The 18,413-nt window shown below is 35.6% G+C and overlaps 1 protein-coding gene across 1 annotated transcript; it reads left to right on the forward strand.

The window, feature by feature from the left end:
- The first annotated feature begins 2,269 nt into the window (after positions 1–2,269).
- Positions 2,270–3,403, forward strand: LOC136845488 (neurofilament heavy polypeptide-like). Its single transcript, XM_067115663.1, has one exon. The coding sequence runs from the start codon at positions 2,270–2,272 to the stop codon at positions 3,401–3,403; it is 1,134 nt and encodes a 377-aa protein (XP_066971764.1).
- The last annotated feature ends 15,010 nt before the right edge of the window (positions 3,404–18,413 follow it).

Raw genomic sequence — 18,413 nt, forward strand, 5'->3', positions numbered from 1 at the left:
TAATGAGCTTGTTGTTTTGCTACACGAGACTTTATTTTGTGCTTCGCATTCTATCAATACGTCTTTGAACATGAGTCAAGCTCTGGCATCTATCAAGATAAAATACCAATAACAGATGCCATTTTTTCCTCCTGCTGCTTTATTTTCGCGGATCCCCATCTTACCCAGTCAAGGGTCACCAAAGGCGATACCCATATAGCTTATATATATATGCGTAACACTCACTCACCCTACTCATTGTTCATTCCCTTGTCATTGAAGATTATTGGAGAGATATCCTATGTGTAACGATATTCCTTGGAAGTCCTTGAAGGTTATATAATTAAGACCACTAAAATCCCAGATAGAAAAACAATGATCTTATACGGGAGTAGCAAGAATTGTCCACATTCAAGTAGTCTGTTTAGAACAGAAGAAAATCACAGCTTTTAATGGGAAATTTCTAGCTATGCTATTTTTAGTGGAATTACTTTCGGATTCGAAAAATGTATAAAACAATTTCATATATAATAATTTAATCCTTTTCATTTCTTTTTCTCAAAAGGATTGTCGGAAATAGCGCTCCGACAAATACTACCATTGACGAGGTCACCAATTTTTCCACCATGTTAATACTACTGTGGTATTACAGAGAGCCATCATATTTTTTCATGTTTTAGCTATAATGACGAAACTGGTGTCAAATTGTATATCTTTGGGATAAAGGAATCTCATTAGATAAGATTACAACTGGGAAAAAATATGCAAAATTTGGTGAAATTTTAAAATTTTACAATGTTCGCTACCAATCATTGCATTAACTCTTGATTTTTAAGCAAGTTTATTTCTTAGACTTTCCTTCCTTGTTTCATAGGTCATTTACAGAAAATCAATGAAAAAGCGTTAGATCTCTCATAATCTGTAAAACTGATATGCAATCCTGAAAAAGTTTGTGCCTTTTACCAAAAATATGTTATAGATAAACACCTAAGACCTGAATGACTTGGGTGTTTTAGCTGACATGAAGGTGGTGAAGGACCATAGTGATGAAGGTGTTAGCGGTGTTGGCAATGGTGGGGATGTCCAGGGTGTAGCACAAAACATGCAGGAATAAAAACTAAGAGACGAAGAAAAAATATGAAGACTTCATGAACCCAATATAACAGGTTTTACCCATACCCTCAACATCATGTAAACTAATCAATACATCACACCTGTTTTATGGTTAAGCGTGCAATGCAATTGAACTGAGGAGTGAAAATTTTGGCTTCGATACAAGCTTCTGTTGGCTCAACTGGCTGCTAATGTTTATAATCGACCGTGCTTGAAGAGGCTCTTACAAAAAGAAGAAACTCTTGGATGTGACATGACCGAAAGTAATTCAGCTTACATCATCAGAAGACATGTCTGCAATAGTTTGCTTGACTTCTTCGAATACTAGCATAGCTTTGACAAATCACTGACAAACGCTCTACTGTTCTGGGCTTTCCATACACCAAATGCGATAGCATACATTTTTGGGAAGACAATGAACTCCTGCAACTAGACACCATATTAATATAAATGAATTGTCCCAGGCTTCTTATTTTTGTTGATTGCCTGAGCAAAGCTGTTGCTGAAACGAAACAGAACACATCTCTGTCTCCATTATTTTAAAAAAAGGCAGTCTCCCAATATGAATATCCCCCTAGGAATCCAACTTTTGCAGTATTCAGTAATATGAAGCAGATGTAATCCCTCCCGTAATGAGGTCGTTTGTATGCATTCATGATGGATTAGTTATTAATCATCCACATCCTGCACCTGAGAAGTCCAAGGTTGCAAACAACCATTGGGCATAAAATAATTTTGAGTTCTATAAGATGTGTATTCAAGAATTTTTTATTGTTATCCATCAATCTATCACATACAACAGAAGGAAATGCCAACTTTCCTATATTTGACAATAAGACTGCACCTTCAAAGATGCGGTGCATCTGTCGTGGACATTTTGCTTATGCTTATGATTACTTTAAAATATTCAGCACAGGTATACAAAATTAGTCATCAGTCACTCAGAGCAGATTGACGTGGTGGTCAGTTGTCCTAACTCAGGGGCCAAAGATGTGTCCCACTGGTGGTTTTAACAACACTGATCACCATTTATTATAGACAACAGGAGCTTCCTATGTCACACGCAACAGCATTCAGTAAGTACTTCTCATTAGGTAGCCAACAAGCCGAGAATCTCAATGACACTCTAGGTCCAACTCAGATGGGGAATCTTACTGACATTCTATGCCCAGCCCAGATGAGGAATCTCACAGACATTCTAGGTCCAGCTCAGATGGGGAATCTCACTGCCATTCTTTGTCCAGCTCAGATGAGGAATCTCACTGACATTCTAGGTCCAGCTCAGATGGGGAATCTCACTGCCATTCTTTGTCCAGCTCAGATGAGGAATCTCAGTGACATTCTAGGTCCAGCTCAGATGGGGAATCTCACTGACATTCTAGGCCCAGCGCGGATGAGGAATCTCAGTGACATTCTAGGTCCAGCTCAGATGGGGAATCCCACTGACATTGTTTGTCCAGCTCAGATGAGGAGTCTCAGTGACATTCTAGGTTCTGCTCAGATGGGGAATCTCACTGACATTCTGTGTCCAGCTCAGATGAGGAATCTCACTGACATTCTAGGTCCAGCTCAGATGGGGAATCTCACTGACATTCTAGGTCCAGCTCGGATGAGGAATCTCAGTGACATTCTAGGTCCAGCTCAGATGGGGAATCCCACTGACGTTCTAGGCCCAGCTCTGATGAGGAATCTCACTAACATTCTAGGTCCAGCTCAGATGGGGAATCCCACTGACATTCTTTGTCCAGCTCAGATGAGGAATCTCAGTGACATTCTAGGTTCAGCTCAGATGGGAAATCTCACTGACATTCTGTGTCCAGCTCAGATGAGGAATCTCAGTGACATTCTAGGTCCAGCTCAGAAGGGGAATCTCACTGACATTCTGTGTCCAGCTCAGATGAGGAATCTCTGTGACATTCTAGGTCCAGCTCAGATGGGGAATCCCACTAACATTCTAGGCCCAGCTCGGATGAGGAATCTCACTAACATTCTAGGTCCAGCTCAGATGGGGAATCCCACTGACATTCTTTGTCCAGCTCAGATGAGGAATCTCAGTGACATTTTAGGTTCAGCTCAGATGGGGAATCTCACTGACATTCTGTGTCCAGCTCAGATGAGGAATCTCACTGACATTCTAGGTCCAGCTCAGATGGGGAATCTCACTGACATTCTAGGCCCTGCTCGGATGAGGAATCTCAGTGACATTCTAGGTCCAGCACAGATGGGGAATCCCGCTGACATTGTTTGTCCAGCTCAGATGAGGAATCTCAGTGACCATTCTAGGTTCAGCTCAAATGGGAAATCTCACTGACATTCTGTGTCCAGCTCAGATGAGGAATCTCAGTGACATTCTAAGTCCAGCTCATATGGGGAATCTCACTGACATTCTATGTCTAGCTCAGATGAGGAATCTCAGTGACATTCTAGGTCCAGCTCAGATGTGGAAGAAGCATGTGAAACCCTTGTCAGCTCATTACACAAGCAAAATGTTGATGTTTTACTGACATTAATACTAATATTTATCCTAATCTGTACTCCCATTCTCTAACGATATTGTAGAGGGTTGCCACTGCCTGGAGAGTTGGATACATTTTTGGCGAGATAAAACTTTAAAGTCGGGAAATGGTTTTCATAGGCTGCAAATTGTGACTACATCACCAAGCCTACTTCACGTTATCACTGTTCAATGAAAATCCCTTCCAAGTATCCATCTACCTTATGTCAAGTCAGCCACCAATCGTAGCTGTTGACTAGCCCTTCTTTACTCTCGGTAAGAAACTTCATTACGAATTTCGAAACATGACTTCTCTTTGCTGCACATATTTCATAGTGGTGTGACCTACTCGTATCATTCACAGAAACAACGAATGTGATTCTCGAGAGTGTACCTGTCACGTCAGGGGTAATTTTGCAATTACATAGTATTTATGATAAAATAATTACGATGTAAATTACGTTTATCTGATTTTCTTGTGAAAGATTTATAAGTTTAAATGGGGTGATCATTTCCCATAGACTACGTATGTTACGCAGTAGATTAATTTTTATTGATGCACAGCGTTTCATTTAGTAAGAACCTCAGAACTGTGGTTTTATTTTAAGGTTCAAAAGGTTGCCTCCACAGCCGCTTAGGTATACGAAAGCCCCCGTATATTTTGAAATGTAATTCGACACAAGCCTTGTTCATGTAATGCCTGATGTATATAACCTTAGTTAGATGAATAATGCAAATGTATGCTATTGATTATAGCGGGTTAATTACTCTTTGTTAATGAACGTGCTGTCAAGCGGGGAACATTGATTATAACTGAATAAAAATTCAATTACAGGTGATAATGAGCAACGCAAATTAATGCTGCATAACGAAGAATGTCGCGTTCGCTGCTGATACTGATTTTTGAATAACGTTAATGAATATTTATACGGATTCACGATTTCTAAAATATTTGCTCTCTCTCTCTCTCTCTCTCTCTCTCTCTCTCTCTCTCTCTCTCTCTCTCTCTCTCTCTCTCTCCTGTTTGGTGAAACCTCGCCAATCAGAAAACTATTATGTGATAACTATCATCATGTGCTTCCACAGATCCTCGTTTAACAGTTAAACTCACATGGATAGACAAAAGTAGCAATAAAAAAGTTGTTTTACTAGAGCAGTTTATATGGACAGTTTGATTATTTCTTTCTTTGCTGCTGTGCTAGTATCTAAAAATTACTGAAAAAATACTATTGACCGATCTAACAAAGGGTAAATATCCTGATCGGCTGTGCCTTTAATTTTGTAAGACATTCTCAAGACTACTGATGTATAGTGGTAGAAATATAGATCATATATGCTAGAGTAGTGGTTCTCAACCGGGGGGAATTTTAGAGTTTCAGAGGGGGGCATTGTGACCACAGATTGGCAGGCTCAAACTGGCTCTAGGACCACACAATTCGGTATCTGAATCGGTCCGCACTACCGAGAGGTCACGCTGGGCTTTCTCTCCGGTAGCTTGTGTGTTTGTGCTAGTATTTTGTTGCATATTATTTGGAATGCACCTTTTGAGGCAGACAATTTTGGAAAGTGGGGAGATGACATTCCGACATATGGGGAAAGGGTGCATGGGCCAAAAAAAAGGCAGAGAACCACTGTGCTAGCGTGAAGTACAAGAGAACAAACGGACGGCTATGAAGGATAGAACCGTGCCCCATTACTAGTCTTATTTGTGTATGCAAGTGGGCTCACACCTTTGCTGCTAAGCCCAGGTAAACTACCTTAAGTTTAATAAATTTTGTATTTTTATTTTGAAACATATGGACCAAGTTTATACATCCTTTTGGCGGATATTCATAATTCATATTTTACAGAACCTTTCTTTTTCAAAGCTGGATTCAACTCTATTTCTCCAACCATATGACGAGAATGAACTATTTTTATCGCCTATCTTTGGGCAGGTAGCTATGTTGAAAGGAATGCTAACTACTTTGAGAATATGTCGATAAAATTGACATGTTTTTAACAAACTCTTCTAGAATTAATTGTCATGCCTGAAGGGCGTCTTCTTGAGATACTGTTAATGGGTTCAGATTAAAGGTTTTGCTTTCATACATTTTAAGGAAATAAAAGCAGTACCGTAAATAGATTTTTTATTGATTTTTAGTTTTCTGTAAAAGGAAACTATTGTGTCGGCTTCGTCTGTCCGTCCGCACTTTTTTCATCCACACTTTTTTCTATCCGCACATTTACTGTCCGCCCTCAGATCTTAAAAATTACTGAGGCTAGAGGGCTGCAAATTGATATGTTGATCATCCACCCTCCAGTCATCAAACATACCAAATTGCAGCCCTTTAGCCTCAGTAGTTTTTATTTTATTTACGGTTAAAGTTAACCATAATCGTGCGTCTGGCAACGACATAGGACAAGCTATCACCAGGCCGTGGTTAAAGTTTCATTGGCCGCGGCTCATTCAGCGTTATACCGAGACCACCGAAAGATATATCTATTTTCGGTGGCTTTGATTATACGCTGTACAGAAAAGTCGATTGCGCCGAAGAAACTTCGGCGCATTTTTTACTTGGTTTATTTCCCTGCTGAATTTTATGAATATGCTTTTACTACTGTAATTCAAACTTTCTACTATGAGATTCAGAGCCTTTGTCCCGGCGTTTTTCCTGAATAACTTTTTTCTGTGCATTTGACAGATATTACTTAACCATAGTATACTTTACATCCTTACCTAACTTTCGGCAGCATTCTTTATTACTTATATTAGAAAAAAGTATATTCATAAGAGTAAAATAAAGCAGCCGAAGCCAGTGGCGGAACACTCTAATGAATGGGTTCAAAGTTATACGTGACGTAAACATATGACGTCCCGACTCATTCCACAAGGTGATGACGACAAACAGCTGTCTCTGAAATTCTGAATGAATATTCGTACCTTGTTAAGGCTTCAAGAATGGCGGCTATGATAAGTCATTGTCCCCGTGATTGCAGGACAGCTTTTGTGATTCGACTTGCACAGTTGTTTAGAAGTGAGGAGGCCCGTGGCAAACCCTACGTAAGCTTGAACAGGTACAGTAAATGAATAACAGGGCCCTTTTTTGGATAAGGAGTACACCCGGACATCCAAGGCTACCAAGTATTCGTCATTTGTTGACTTCCATAAGGTGCAGAAAGATAATTATATATGCTCTATAAAGCAATAGTTGTTGATTTCTTAGTAAAATATAACTTGCGGAGCAACATTAAAACTTGCTTTGCCAAAAAAAAAAAAATGTCATGGGTTATAATACATCACTGAATGACCTCTATAGGTCCCAGTGCTTGGGCTTAGCCCCAAACGCCATAATCCACCCATTGATTATAATGTCAAGTTTCCTCATATGTAATTATGTTAAATAAAGGATCCATGTGAGGGCATGTCATTTGATATGATCGCTCCTGTCCTCTTAGTGACAGAGTACAACAATGGCTGAATTGTAACATTATAATGAAAGTTGTTTTCAAATTCCACAGAATATTACCGGCATGGTAGTTCGATTGTTGGTACGCTTTTAAATATCAAGATTGCTTGCACACTAAAAAGTATAAGTATACTCGGTCCTTCAATTTGCTCACTTGAATGATTTGTTAATTGATTTTTAATTATATAATATTTCAGTAGAGAAATAGTGATAGAAAGTAATTTCTCGGATTACTTGTGGAAAACCTTTTCCTCAAGGATTCTAGCACTTGACCTCACGGCATAAATCCTATATACTACTACTACTACTACTACTACTACTACTACTACTACTACTACAAAGTGTGAACAAAGAGTACTGGTTGTATTTCATTGTTGCCAGAGGTTGAGACTTTTTCACGAAGAGCCAATTATCCATCGAGAAGGAGGCAAGTTAATGATGTCACTAGTTACGTCATTATATCTTCGAGACATTCCTGAGTTTGCTGGCGATGTCTACAAGAAGTCGGTGTTACTCTTATAATTACCAGAATTATGCAACTTTCGTAATGCAGAATACGGTAAAAAAAATTAGGTAGGGATGTAAGATACCCTGTGACAAAGTGTCATCTTTGTCAGGTACTTTGGTAAAATTTTATTCCGGAAAAACACCTGGACACCGGCTGTGAATCTCATAGTAGTTATTCTCATTTTCAGCATGCACAATTTTGTTATTACCAACACATCACATTTTTTCGCGATAAAAAATTATCTTTTTAACGTAATCTTTAAGTCAACAGTAAAATAATAAATCCAACCAGATGACAGTTCTGTTCCATTCAACCTACACGGAAATAGATATGAAATCATTATCTTTCAGGGACTAAATCAAATCAGTCCTTGTGAAGCAAAGTGTTGAACGACAATATTACTCACTGATTGACTGGCATCAAAATCAAAACTTATTCGCAAATGAAAGTTGTAAAATTCACTGCAAACATTTAATCGAAAGGATTATTTATGAGTATAGAAATAAAAATGATTCACTGGGAACATCCTCAGTTCTGCCGACATATTGATTGTGGTCTTAATACCACGACAGAATGTGCAGTAATCTTGCATGCGCGACAACAGCAAAGATCCAGATGTAAATTACCAGCAGTGAATACAAAGGACCATTTGTGAGTTACAGAAAGGAGAATTCTTAGGCATTAGCAGCAAAAATAATGGGAAGGCGTTCTTCATCAGAAATATCAAAACACGGCTGCCAAACGGCATCAAGAGTAGTGGAATGAAAATATACAAAGATTAAATCATGAACGGAAAATATATAAAAATAAAATAAACAAAGGGAAATATCTAGTGAAAGTAAAGTAACGAAACAGAAATATCGTATGAAAGTAATGTAATGCGTGGAAAATATAAAAACTAATGAAAAGAAAATGCGAAATAAAAGAACTGCACTGAAAACTAAATACTATACCGAAATAAAGTTATGGAACGGAAATATCTAGACGTCGTGTAATGAAAGGGAGATATCATATTAAAGTAATAAAATATTGAACACGGAATATCGTTTAAAAGTAAAGTGATGAAAGGGAAATGTCATATAAAAGTCATGTAATAACAGAGAAATGTCATATCGAAGTAATAAAATAAAAGGGAAATGCCATTTAAAGGTAGAAGTCAAATAAATAATAAAGAAATATTACATCGAAGGAAATATTTAAAAATCTAGAAAATCCTTTGAAATCAGAGCGTTGGATTCAAATCCCGGCATTTTGAAAATTCCAAGCGTCACTGAAGCTTGCAACAGGCCTCAGCCGTCGGGTTCGAACGGCAGTTTGTCAATTTGAGAGCGCAAAGCAAGTGCGGGGAAGGTAAATAAAAAAGATATATTTCATAGTGAATTATTGCGTATGTAACATGCCAGTTGAACTGGAAATTGTAGTAACGACATTAGGGAAAAGGAGGATGGTACTAATCGTAATGAATATTAAAACTGAGAAATATAAGCAAAACTGGTGATTATTAAGAGGAAGAAAATTAATAAGTTGCAAGACAATGAAGATGAAAACATTATGCATAAACTAAAGCATATTAGGGATGAAGTTTGGCAGGGCAGAGTTAAGTGAAAAAGAAAATATTCAATAACGTTGCCACACTTCAGAAGTCAAATTTTCCAGTGCATTCTAAAACCGCCTTGCACAATATCTTTGAAATCTTTTTGGCCAAATATGCCATCATTTAAATATTTGATAATGTCTTTCATTATAGCCAACCATAAAAAAAGGTATACCAAAATATTCAATAGATCTCAAAGAAAGCATTCAAGGCCACAGAATCGACATAGTGTAAAGAGAACCATGAAATATTTTCGGCTAATTTGATCAAACAGTAATCTAACATAAATTACCTTTATGGAAAAATGAATAGAGTCGGTAAATATTGAAAGGCTGGCTTGTTTGCCTTAACGCATTAATCGGGAAGCCAGCTAATTAATTGTGTAAATAAGCGACTGAACACCGACCATGAATAATATGTTCGGAAGATTTAGAGCAAATGAATCAAGTGCAAATTAGAGCGAAAATCTCGTCTGTTGGTGATTAATCACTTAGCAATCCTCACAGGATTTCGCGTCCGCTTTCTTATGCAAATGAGAAACACTGGTGTTATTTCGCTTCGACAGAACGCTTTGCATGCAAAGTAAATCGCATGTAATCATCCTCTTTACGTAGAAAAATGTGTCTGACTTGAGTGTGGTCGCCCGCATGGGGGAGTTTTTTTTTTTTTATATTTTCTATGTAATTGTAGTAAAGGTAATAACAATTAGGATATTGGCATTATTGTGAAGGATCCACCTAATAATTTATAAGATTCTGTAATGTGAAATCTAATAATGGAAAGTGGAAAATAGTGATCTAAAGAAAATGGCTGAGTATATATCATGAGCTTTGTATTGTAACTGTGAAGATAAAAAGTATTTTTGAAGGGCTGAAAATAAAAGTTAATGAAACAGTTCGATGACATGTCCTTGATGATGTGATCAAGTTTTGGCGAATGTCCAGTTTCAAGCGTTATTTGGGATATGTCTGTATCTGATGACTGATTTCGTGACGTTGACACTTGCGCAATGAGTTACTTAGTGCAAATGGAATCTAATGACGTTGTTAACTCATTCTGAGTGTGTCACCCACTGCCTTACGTGATATATTCAGAACAAACTGGAATTAAAGGGAAAAGAAAATCTAGAGCGCGGTCGTTCTACTTTCGTGATACCAATCAGGTATTGCCACTTAAAAGTTGCTTATTATCAGTCTTGTGAAAATGTAGTTGTTATCATTTTGTTTTTAATCATGTTCAAGTGGCTTCTGTATCGTTTTCATGTAAGCTTTGGTTGTATCTAGATTCTAGTCTTTCGTAATGATTATGTAAAACCAGTAACTGGTAACCAGTTTGCGTGGAGTTTGCCTGAAATAAAGAGTGAGAGTAGAAGGGCTGGAGATTCCTGGGGAAACTCTCACTGAGAGAACAGGCACCCCCCTCCCCCCTATTTTTGTAATAAGCACCAAGGCATAAAGATAATTTTCTCTCAAGACCTCCCCATTACCACCAGTTTCATATAAATTATATATATATATATATATATATATATATATATATATATATATATATATATATATATATATATATATATATAGAGAGAGAGAGAGAGAGAGAGAGAGAGAGAGAATACACCCTGGAGTTTCCAGGACGGCGTGGAAAATCAGAAATTTCTATAGGTATAGAACTGCGCCTGCAGCAATTTCCTATTTTCCATGCTGTCGTGGATGCTCCTAGGTGTGTTATTAGCGTATACACATCACACTTCAGTGGCTCATAACCTCCTAGTTCTCTAGGTCATTTAATTGTGTCATTAAGGTTTTGTAGATTATTATTATTATTACTATTATTATTACTATTATTATTATTATTATTATTATTATTATTATTATTATTATTATTATTATTATTATTATTATTATTATTATTATTATCTTATTATTTTATCATTTATTATAAATAGGTAGTAGAACCTCTTTTAAATGTGATGTTGAAGGTGAGAAAACTCTCTACAAACTGAATGCCGCTGATGCAGCTATCACCTTCAACACCACATATTATTATTATTATTATTATTATTATTATTATTATTATTATTATTATTATTATTATTATTATTATAAATTCTTGAAAAATACGAAAAGAGCAATTCGGTTTTTGCAGGCGTGGTTTTCGGTGGCATTAGAAATTTAATGATTGTCCTTACCATTGCAAAAACGTACGTGTACGCTAATTAAACAGTGCACTGAATAACAGGCGTCTTCAAAGCAGTATCAGTTAACAAATATTTTGGGAATATGATTCTTAAACATGATTCGTAAATAGTTATCGTAGGAAATGAATCCGTTTTTTCACAGGCACCGTACTGAGATTTTAAAAATACAATGTTAAATAAAACAAAAATCCTCATTCTTTATTCAGCATCGCATATCCTGATGCAGTTTATGAAGATGAAAATTCCAAACCTAAAAAAGTCACAACATCACCTAGGCATGTTTCTTACCTTTCTTCAGGTTTTTGCTTTGATTAATTTAGCACGTAGACCTTCAACAATGACAAACAAAGAAGGCAGTGGTAAAAATCAAAACAATTCCAAATTAAATTTATCGACGCTCAAATCAACAAATCGATACATGACACGTGGCGTTTCCAAGTTGGTTACCTGGTGTTAATGAATGACGTCGTGATCAGCGACAAGGAGAAGTACAACAAATGGCGCCTCCTGATTGGTTGCTCGATGTCGATGGATGACGTCCCGAGCCTTCAATCGAATGCGCCTTATTCTGGAAAAAAAAAAAAAAAAAAAAAATTATTCGTTATCAAGAGCTTTTAAATTAAGAATATCAGTTTTCTAATAAAATTTCGTTGGTATCATTACAGTAAGGCCAGAATTTTAGTAAAAAGTGTGATATTGGTATTTGAATTTCAAATTTCACAATTTTATTGGAACTGCTACGCCAAATATAAGACAACTTGCATAATAACTATTTTATGTAACCTTGGTTTAAATCGGTGACATTCCAGCATGTTTTTCTAGGATGCGGAAAATAATTAAAATACTTCACATTTTTTAGTATTACAAGGGCAGGTGGCAATTACTATAAGATAATGGTTTTCGAATTGCTTGAAAGTGTTAAAACTTTAAAGTTGTAATTAAGTTCAAATTTTAGATTGTATGAAAAAAATATATATTAATAGTGAAACATCTTTGAATATATGAAGTAATTATGTAATATAATGTAAGATGACTTCACGAAAATTACTCAGTTCAATCATTTAGCAAAATTAAATGACCTCACGGCCTGTAAAGTGCCGGAATAATAACATTACTCATAAGAAAGTTACTCCTGGATAAATACATTTGGCATCACGGATAGCTATAAAATTTAGAATATCGTTCATACAGAAATAAGAAGACCAAATCATAGGTTAAAATTTATCCTTTTGCTAATAATAATTCAAAGAAATTTTATACTTCAAAATTCGTTAGAAATTGTATCTGATATTATATAAAAAAAATTCACAATTTATATCTCTTCCATTCGAGGATATGATAAATGGTCGTCAAAGTGCTGAGCATTTAGAATGTCTAAATTCAATGTAAAGTTCGTAAATATGATGAGATAAAGAACCCGAATTTCCTCCGTGGGAAGCAGATGGAAAACCTTCATGGCGCAAAAGGTTTTAGTCAGATTTCTGAAATGTTAGAGCGCAAAAAAATTTTCATCAAATGGAATTATCTGCACCTGCAGCACATCGCCATTTTCTGTTACGATTCTTGGAATCCGAAAAGAGGTAAGTTTTCTATCGGTAGTTTTGTAAAAAAAAAAAAAAAATAAATAAATAAAAATTGTTGACCCCCGGCTACCGAAAAAATCAGTTTGCTTGCAAAAGATTCTTTGCTGTTGAACCCTTTTCGTGAGCTATAATGGTAAATGAATAAAGCAACAGAATAAGAATCTTAATAGATTGTGTATAAAAATTGATACTTTTATATAACGTAAAAGACGATGCAGGATTTCATTGACTTTAACATCACCTCTTACATTCTGTTTCCTAAAAAAAACTCGTTTGGTTACTCTTATTAAGATATGAACGAAGTTTTTGCATCCAGTATGATGCAATGCTTAAGTAATTATTTTTTTCCCGTCTTTTCATTATACAGAGTCTTCTTTTAATTTCATATGAAGAACATGGCATTGTCCTTTGTGTTTAATAGACCTTAGTGACTTAGTTGACCTGGCGTGACTTGAGTGAAGCTAATGACTTTGGGCAGCCATCTAAGGGTATTGGATATCCTTGGTTTCCAATAAACCCGTATCTGGGCTTTGATTTGGTCCATCAGTCAGGCCTCTATTTATTTGCCGCTTATTTCTTATGTTTTCTTGGAAAACCTTTCCGAGATAGAGGATTGAATTGTCTTGGTAACGTGTCCTCAACTTATTTGTTACTTCTCGGCTATGTCCGTCTTATATTAATCCACATGCAATAGGTAGCCAATATCCTTTCGATATTATTTACCTTAATATCTTGATATTCCAAATATTCCTTGGTGTCGTCTTCCTCAATATGATCATGAATGGGCCCAAGTTGTACTTTCTTAGTGTCTCCTTAACGCAGTCAGTATTTCACCTGATATTTGTCCTCGTGGGGTCCAAAGCTCTCAAGTTCCAGCACATCACTTGTAGTAATTGTCTCAGTATCCTCATTGCATTTCCATCCCTGTTTCCACGAACTGGAAAATAATGATCTCGCCTTGTCATTTGTGTCCAAAGCTGCCCTTCCTCCTGTCTTGGTTTTCGTGTGTTTCTCTATCTGTCAGATTCTAACCCTTTGGTCAAAATAAGAAAAGAAATATAATTTTAATGTCGTCAGTATTTTCAGCGTTTCCATTAGGTTCAATTCTTCCAGCATTGAGCTCGGTGTACTCCTCTCAGTTATCTGTCAGTTTTCTCTTGTTCCCTACTCCCCCTACGAAAATTTTCATTTCTTTAGTTAACCAAACACAATCTTTTTCTCCGCTGCATTCATTACCAGACTTCATTACCAAAATGTCGTCATTCGCATGATTTATCTCATTCATAGTGAACCACCTTAACTTGAAATGGCATGGCTTAATTAAGGGATTTCTCATACTAAATACCTGAAATGAAACGATATTGTTTCTGTTTATTAGAAAACACTGAAACAGGAAGCCAGCAAGACCCTAGATTTGACTACTTCTTAAATCATTTGTCAAGTTCGAATTCCCAACATTGTTTTTGTTGCGCTGAAAACCAATGTCTACCAGTTTATCCCGGAATTCTGAAAAAATAATTCAACCTGGAGGTCAGTGTAGCCGTATTGAAATGGAATATAAAATTTAGGCCAAAGTCTAACCACTAGGACCTGTGAGATCATTCGGCACTGAAAGGGAAATTGAGAATAAGAGGTTTTAAAGGTGCAACATGAGGAAAACCTCGCAGTTGCACTATGAAACAAGTGTTAGGAGAGGGTGGAAAGACAGAAGAAAGACAGAGAATATGAAGTAAGAAACAGTAAAAGGAATGAAAGGGTTGCAGCTAGGGGCCGAAGGAAAACTGCAAAGAACCTTAAGTAATGCCTCCAGTGCACGAAGTGTGGTCCACTGACGGCACATCCCTCCTGTGGGGTTGTAGCCATACCTACAGCTAAAAAGAGATAAGTATAAATTCTAGCGTTCCCCAAAATATTTTTGACAGGTTAAATAAAACGTTCTTAAAAATAATCCTAACCAATGGGCGGACTTACGAAACCAAATCAAGATATCTTTTGAATTTGAATCATCGACAACTGGCTTTCATGGCTAGAGATATCAGAAGCAACAACATAAAAATGGTTGCATCTTTATAACTTTACGTGTGTCGTAAGATGTTTTCGAGTTGTGAAAGTTAACTGTCCCTGAGTTATACACAGTTTTTCAAACATGGCAAGATGTTAGCATTTCATGGTAGGTAACATCAATTATCAAAGGAATTGATGACATTATCATCAACCAATAAGAGCGCAGAAACCTTCTGCCTAGTTCAGTTCCGATTTCTCTGTACTTATTTGTGATTGTTACACATAAATTCACTTTATATATTACGTAGGAATTTGTTCCATAACAGTCTTCCTACGCACGAACATTAGTTTTGAAAAATCTCGACCATGTTTAGATTGAATCCTTATGTCACAGTTGGCATGGAAACCGATGTTCACAGCGACAAGAAAAGGATTCCAATTATCCTGGATTAAAAGAACTTTTATGAAAACCTATATATAATTTTGTACAAAATACCTTTCATAATTCTAATGTTCAGGTACTCCATGAGGAATTCAGATAAGTAGTTAAGAGTAGACAGTAAGAGAAATCTAAAGATTTTGATAAAAAGAAACCAGTAGTTTCTAATAAGTAAAAACTAATTGACCCGTGGCTGCAATTGAGTCCCAAGTATTTTTAAATTCATTGTAGAAATAACTAGGTGGTAACTTTTTTATATAAAATACCGAAGAACTCATGGTGTTTCTGATTATTATAATGGCATTGTGTTGAGAAATATATTAGTATGAATCAAATAATTATAATCAGGCACAATGGATCGGAAAAGCTGTTAAGAATTTGTGAAAGTAAGCCAAATAGCAATTTTTCTCACAAAACTATGTAAGCATCGACAACCACCAATCAGTGGTGAAGTTAGTAACATCACCATTACCCAATAGAGGCTGATCTAAAAAATAATAGAAATAATAATTCTTTAGTAACAAAAGTAACAAAGATGACATGTTAGAGTAGTTTTCGTATCCATTTAAATAGTTCGTCTGTGTCACGTTTGACTTTGTATCATTGCATGTTCAAGGAACCTTGGTCTCAATTCTTGTGATTATTTTCGTTCTCTTTTCGACGTAAATATGTTGATGTCTCAATTTCATGAGGACTTCGCTCTGCAAAGGTGAGGTAGTACCCGTCGAATATGGATGAAGGTTCCGGTAACGGCCAGAGATAGTAAGCCAAAAAAGCAGCATTCTGTGAATATTACAGCTCGTGGATAGTTAGGGGTATATTATAAAGATTTTAAGCGTTACTGCTCTGTCTTAATTTTAATGAACCGCTAGATAAGTACCGTCTACAGTTATTTTACGTCGTCGATACAAGAGTCATATGCGTCTATTAATGGTACGTGCTTGAGGACTGTGTGTAGAACAGGGTGAAAATATTGGTACAGCACGTTTAATTGAATTTTCATGTTATGCTTGTCATTATCGAATGAAGGATTAAAAACTTTCCCACTAAATTATATATATATATACATACATGCATATATATATATATATATATATATATATATATATATATGTATATATATATGTATGTATGTATGTATATACAGTATATGCATATAAAATACAGTATATATATATACAAATGTATATATATATATATATATATATATATATATATATATATAAAACTTTCCCACTAAATTATATATATATATACTGTATATATATAATAATATATATATATATATATATATATATATATATATATATATATATATATATATATATATATATTCTTTTAACGTGCTTTTTCCCATTTTGTATGGGGGTAAGCACGATGCCTTCTTTTGAAGGACTTTGATTTGGCTTTGGGGTAGACCGTAGTCTCGATCGGCTGCCCTGCCTGTCATCTCTTAGACCTCGGTAGCGTATGTACATGTATTGTACCAGTCACCAGCGCCCTTTCTCCCAGCAGCGAGAAGCTGTTGCGCGGTTAGGTCGACAGTCGAGACGTGTGAGCAGGGTCTATGCGTGTGAGGTGTCTGTTATGTTTTTAGGAGATGCTGGAGTGGCTTTGTTTGTGTATGTATATATACAGTATATATATATATATATATATATATATATATATATATATATATATATATATATATATATATATATGTGTATATATATATGTATGTGTGTATATATATGCATATATAAATATATATATATATATATATATATATATATATATATATATATATATATATATATATATATACTGTATATATATATATACACACACACACCACAACATATATACACACACATATCCTTTCTAAAAGCAATATATAGCTGAGGATGAACAATTAAAAACACTTTTAATAAAAGTAATCCTTTGGAATTAACAGTTTCGTTCGGGAGACTAGCCTCGAAAACAAAAATTGCAAAATAAACATTAACGACATGAAGTTTTATTACGGAGCGTGTTTTATCTGGCCCCAGCAAGAGCTGAATAGTGGGAAATATTTACAAGGATTTACTCGACACACTAAAACAAAAATGGCTTTTTAGGAAAAAAAAAAGATCGGTTGAGTTAGGTATTAAGAGATTATAAATTATTGATTTATCCAAGCGCAGTAAAACATTTTGTGAATTTAATCCCTCGGCCATTACAAAACTTTATGAGATGAACTCGATAAATGTCGGGCATGCGGAGGGGAATTTATTTAAATCTGTCGAAAGACGGAAGTTTTAATGTATTAGTCAGTTCATTTATCATAAATGATCCAGTGATTGTTTAGGTCATTTTCTGGATCAATTAATGGTGAAGTTTGGAGAGAAAGAAAGAGGCATCGTTCGTTATGCTTCATAAGCGATGCAAAGAGACGCGCAGAACTGTTGGGGGATGATTCAGTAATAATGAGTTTTCGTGATAGCAGCAGATTATTGATAATAGGCAGTTTTCTCTCCATTCCAGAAATTAATGTAACAGCCATGTGTAGTGAAAAAGACCACTGTTATATATTTTGAATTTATGCACTCTCAGACATTTCAGTTTCTTTTTGTATTTGAAAGTTTTTTACGAAAACTTATGCCGTTAAATTTCTTGAATCTTTATTACGGCATCATTTGTATTCTTTCATAGCACGTAAAAATTACTTATGATTTTTGGGCTAGCAATTTTATCTGTGAAAATATAATTTGTTTGTGTCACACAAATATCCCCAAGTTTTGACGTTCCCTCAGTTTTATATGCACTGATAACTTAATTTGCTCTGGTGTTTTGTAAATATAGGCAAATCGTTTTACTCACCACTCAGTCATTTAGGTAGTACGCTTCTGCGCCAAGGAGCGTACATAAAATGCAATTTCACCAGGCCATTTCTGAATAAAATTCACATCAACGGTTAATTTGTCCATTCTGGGGCAAGTAATTGATTATTTTTCGCAAAACCAAATTTCTGAAAATAGTTTTGCAAAAAAGAAATTGAACGATGCACTAGCAAATGGTTTATAATGTTCTGTCAA

The sequence above is a fragment of the Macrobrachium rosenbergii genome, chromosome 14 (genome assembly GCF_040412425.1).
Source record: "Macrobrachium rosenbergii isolate ZJJX-2024 chromosome 14, ASM4041242v1, whole genome shotgun sequence".
In the NCBI taxonomy this organism is placed as follows: Eukaryota; Metazoa; Arthropoda; class Malacostraca; order Decapoda; family Palaemonidae; genus Macrobrachium; species Macrobrachium rosenbergii.

Excerpts from the sequence above, each read along its gene's own strand:
- LOC136845488 (XM_067115663.1), top strand. The coding sequence starts at position 2,270 with ATGAGGAATCTCACAGACATTCTAGGTCCAGCTCAGATGGGGAATCTC.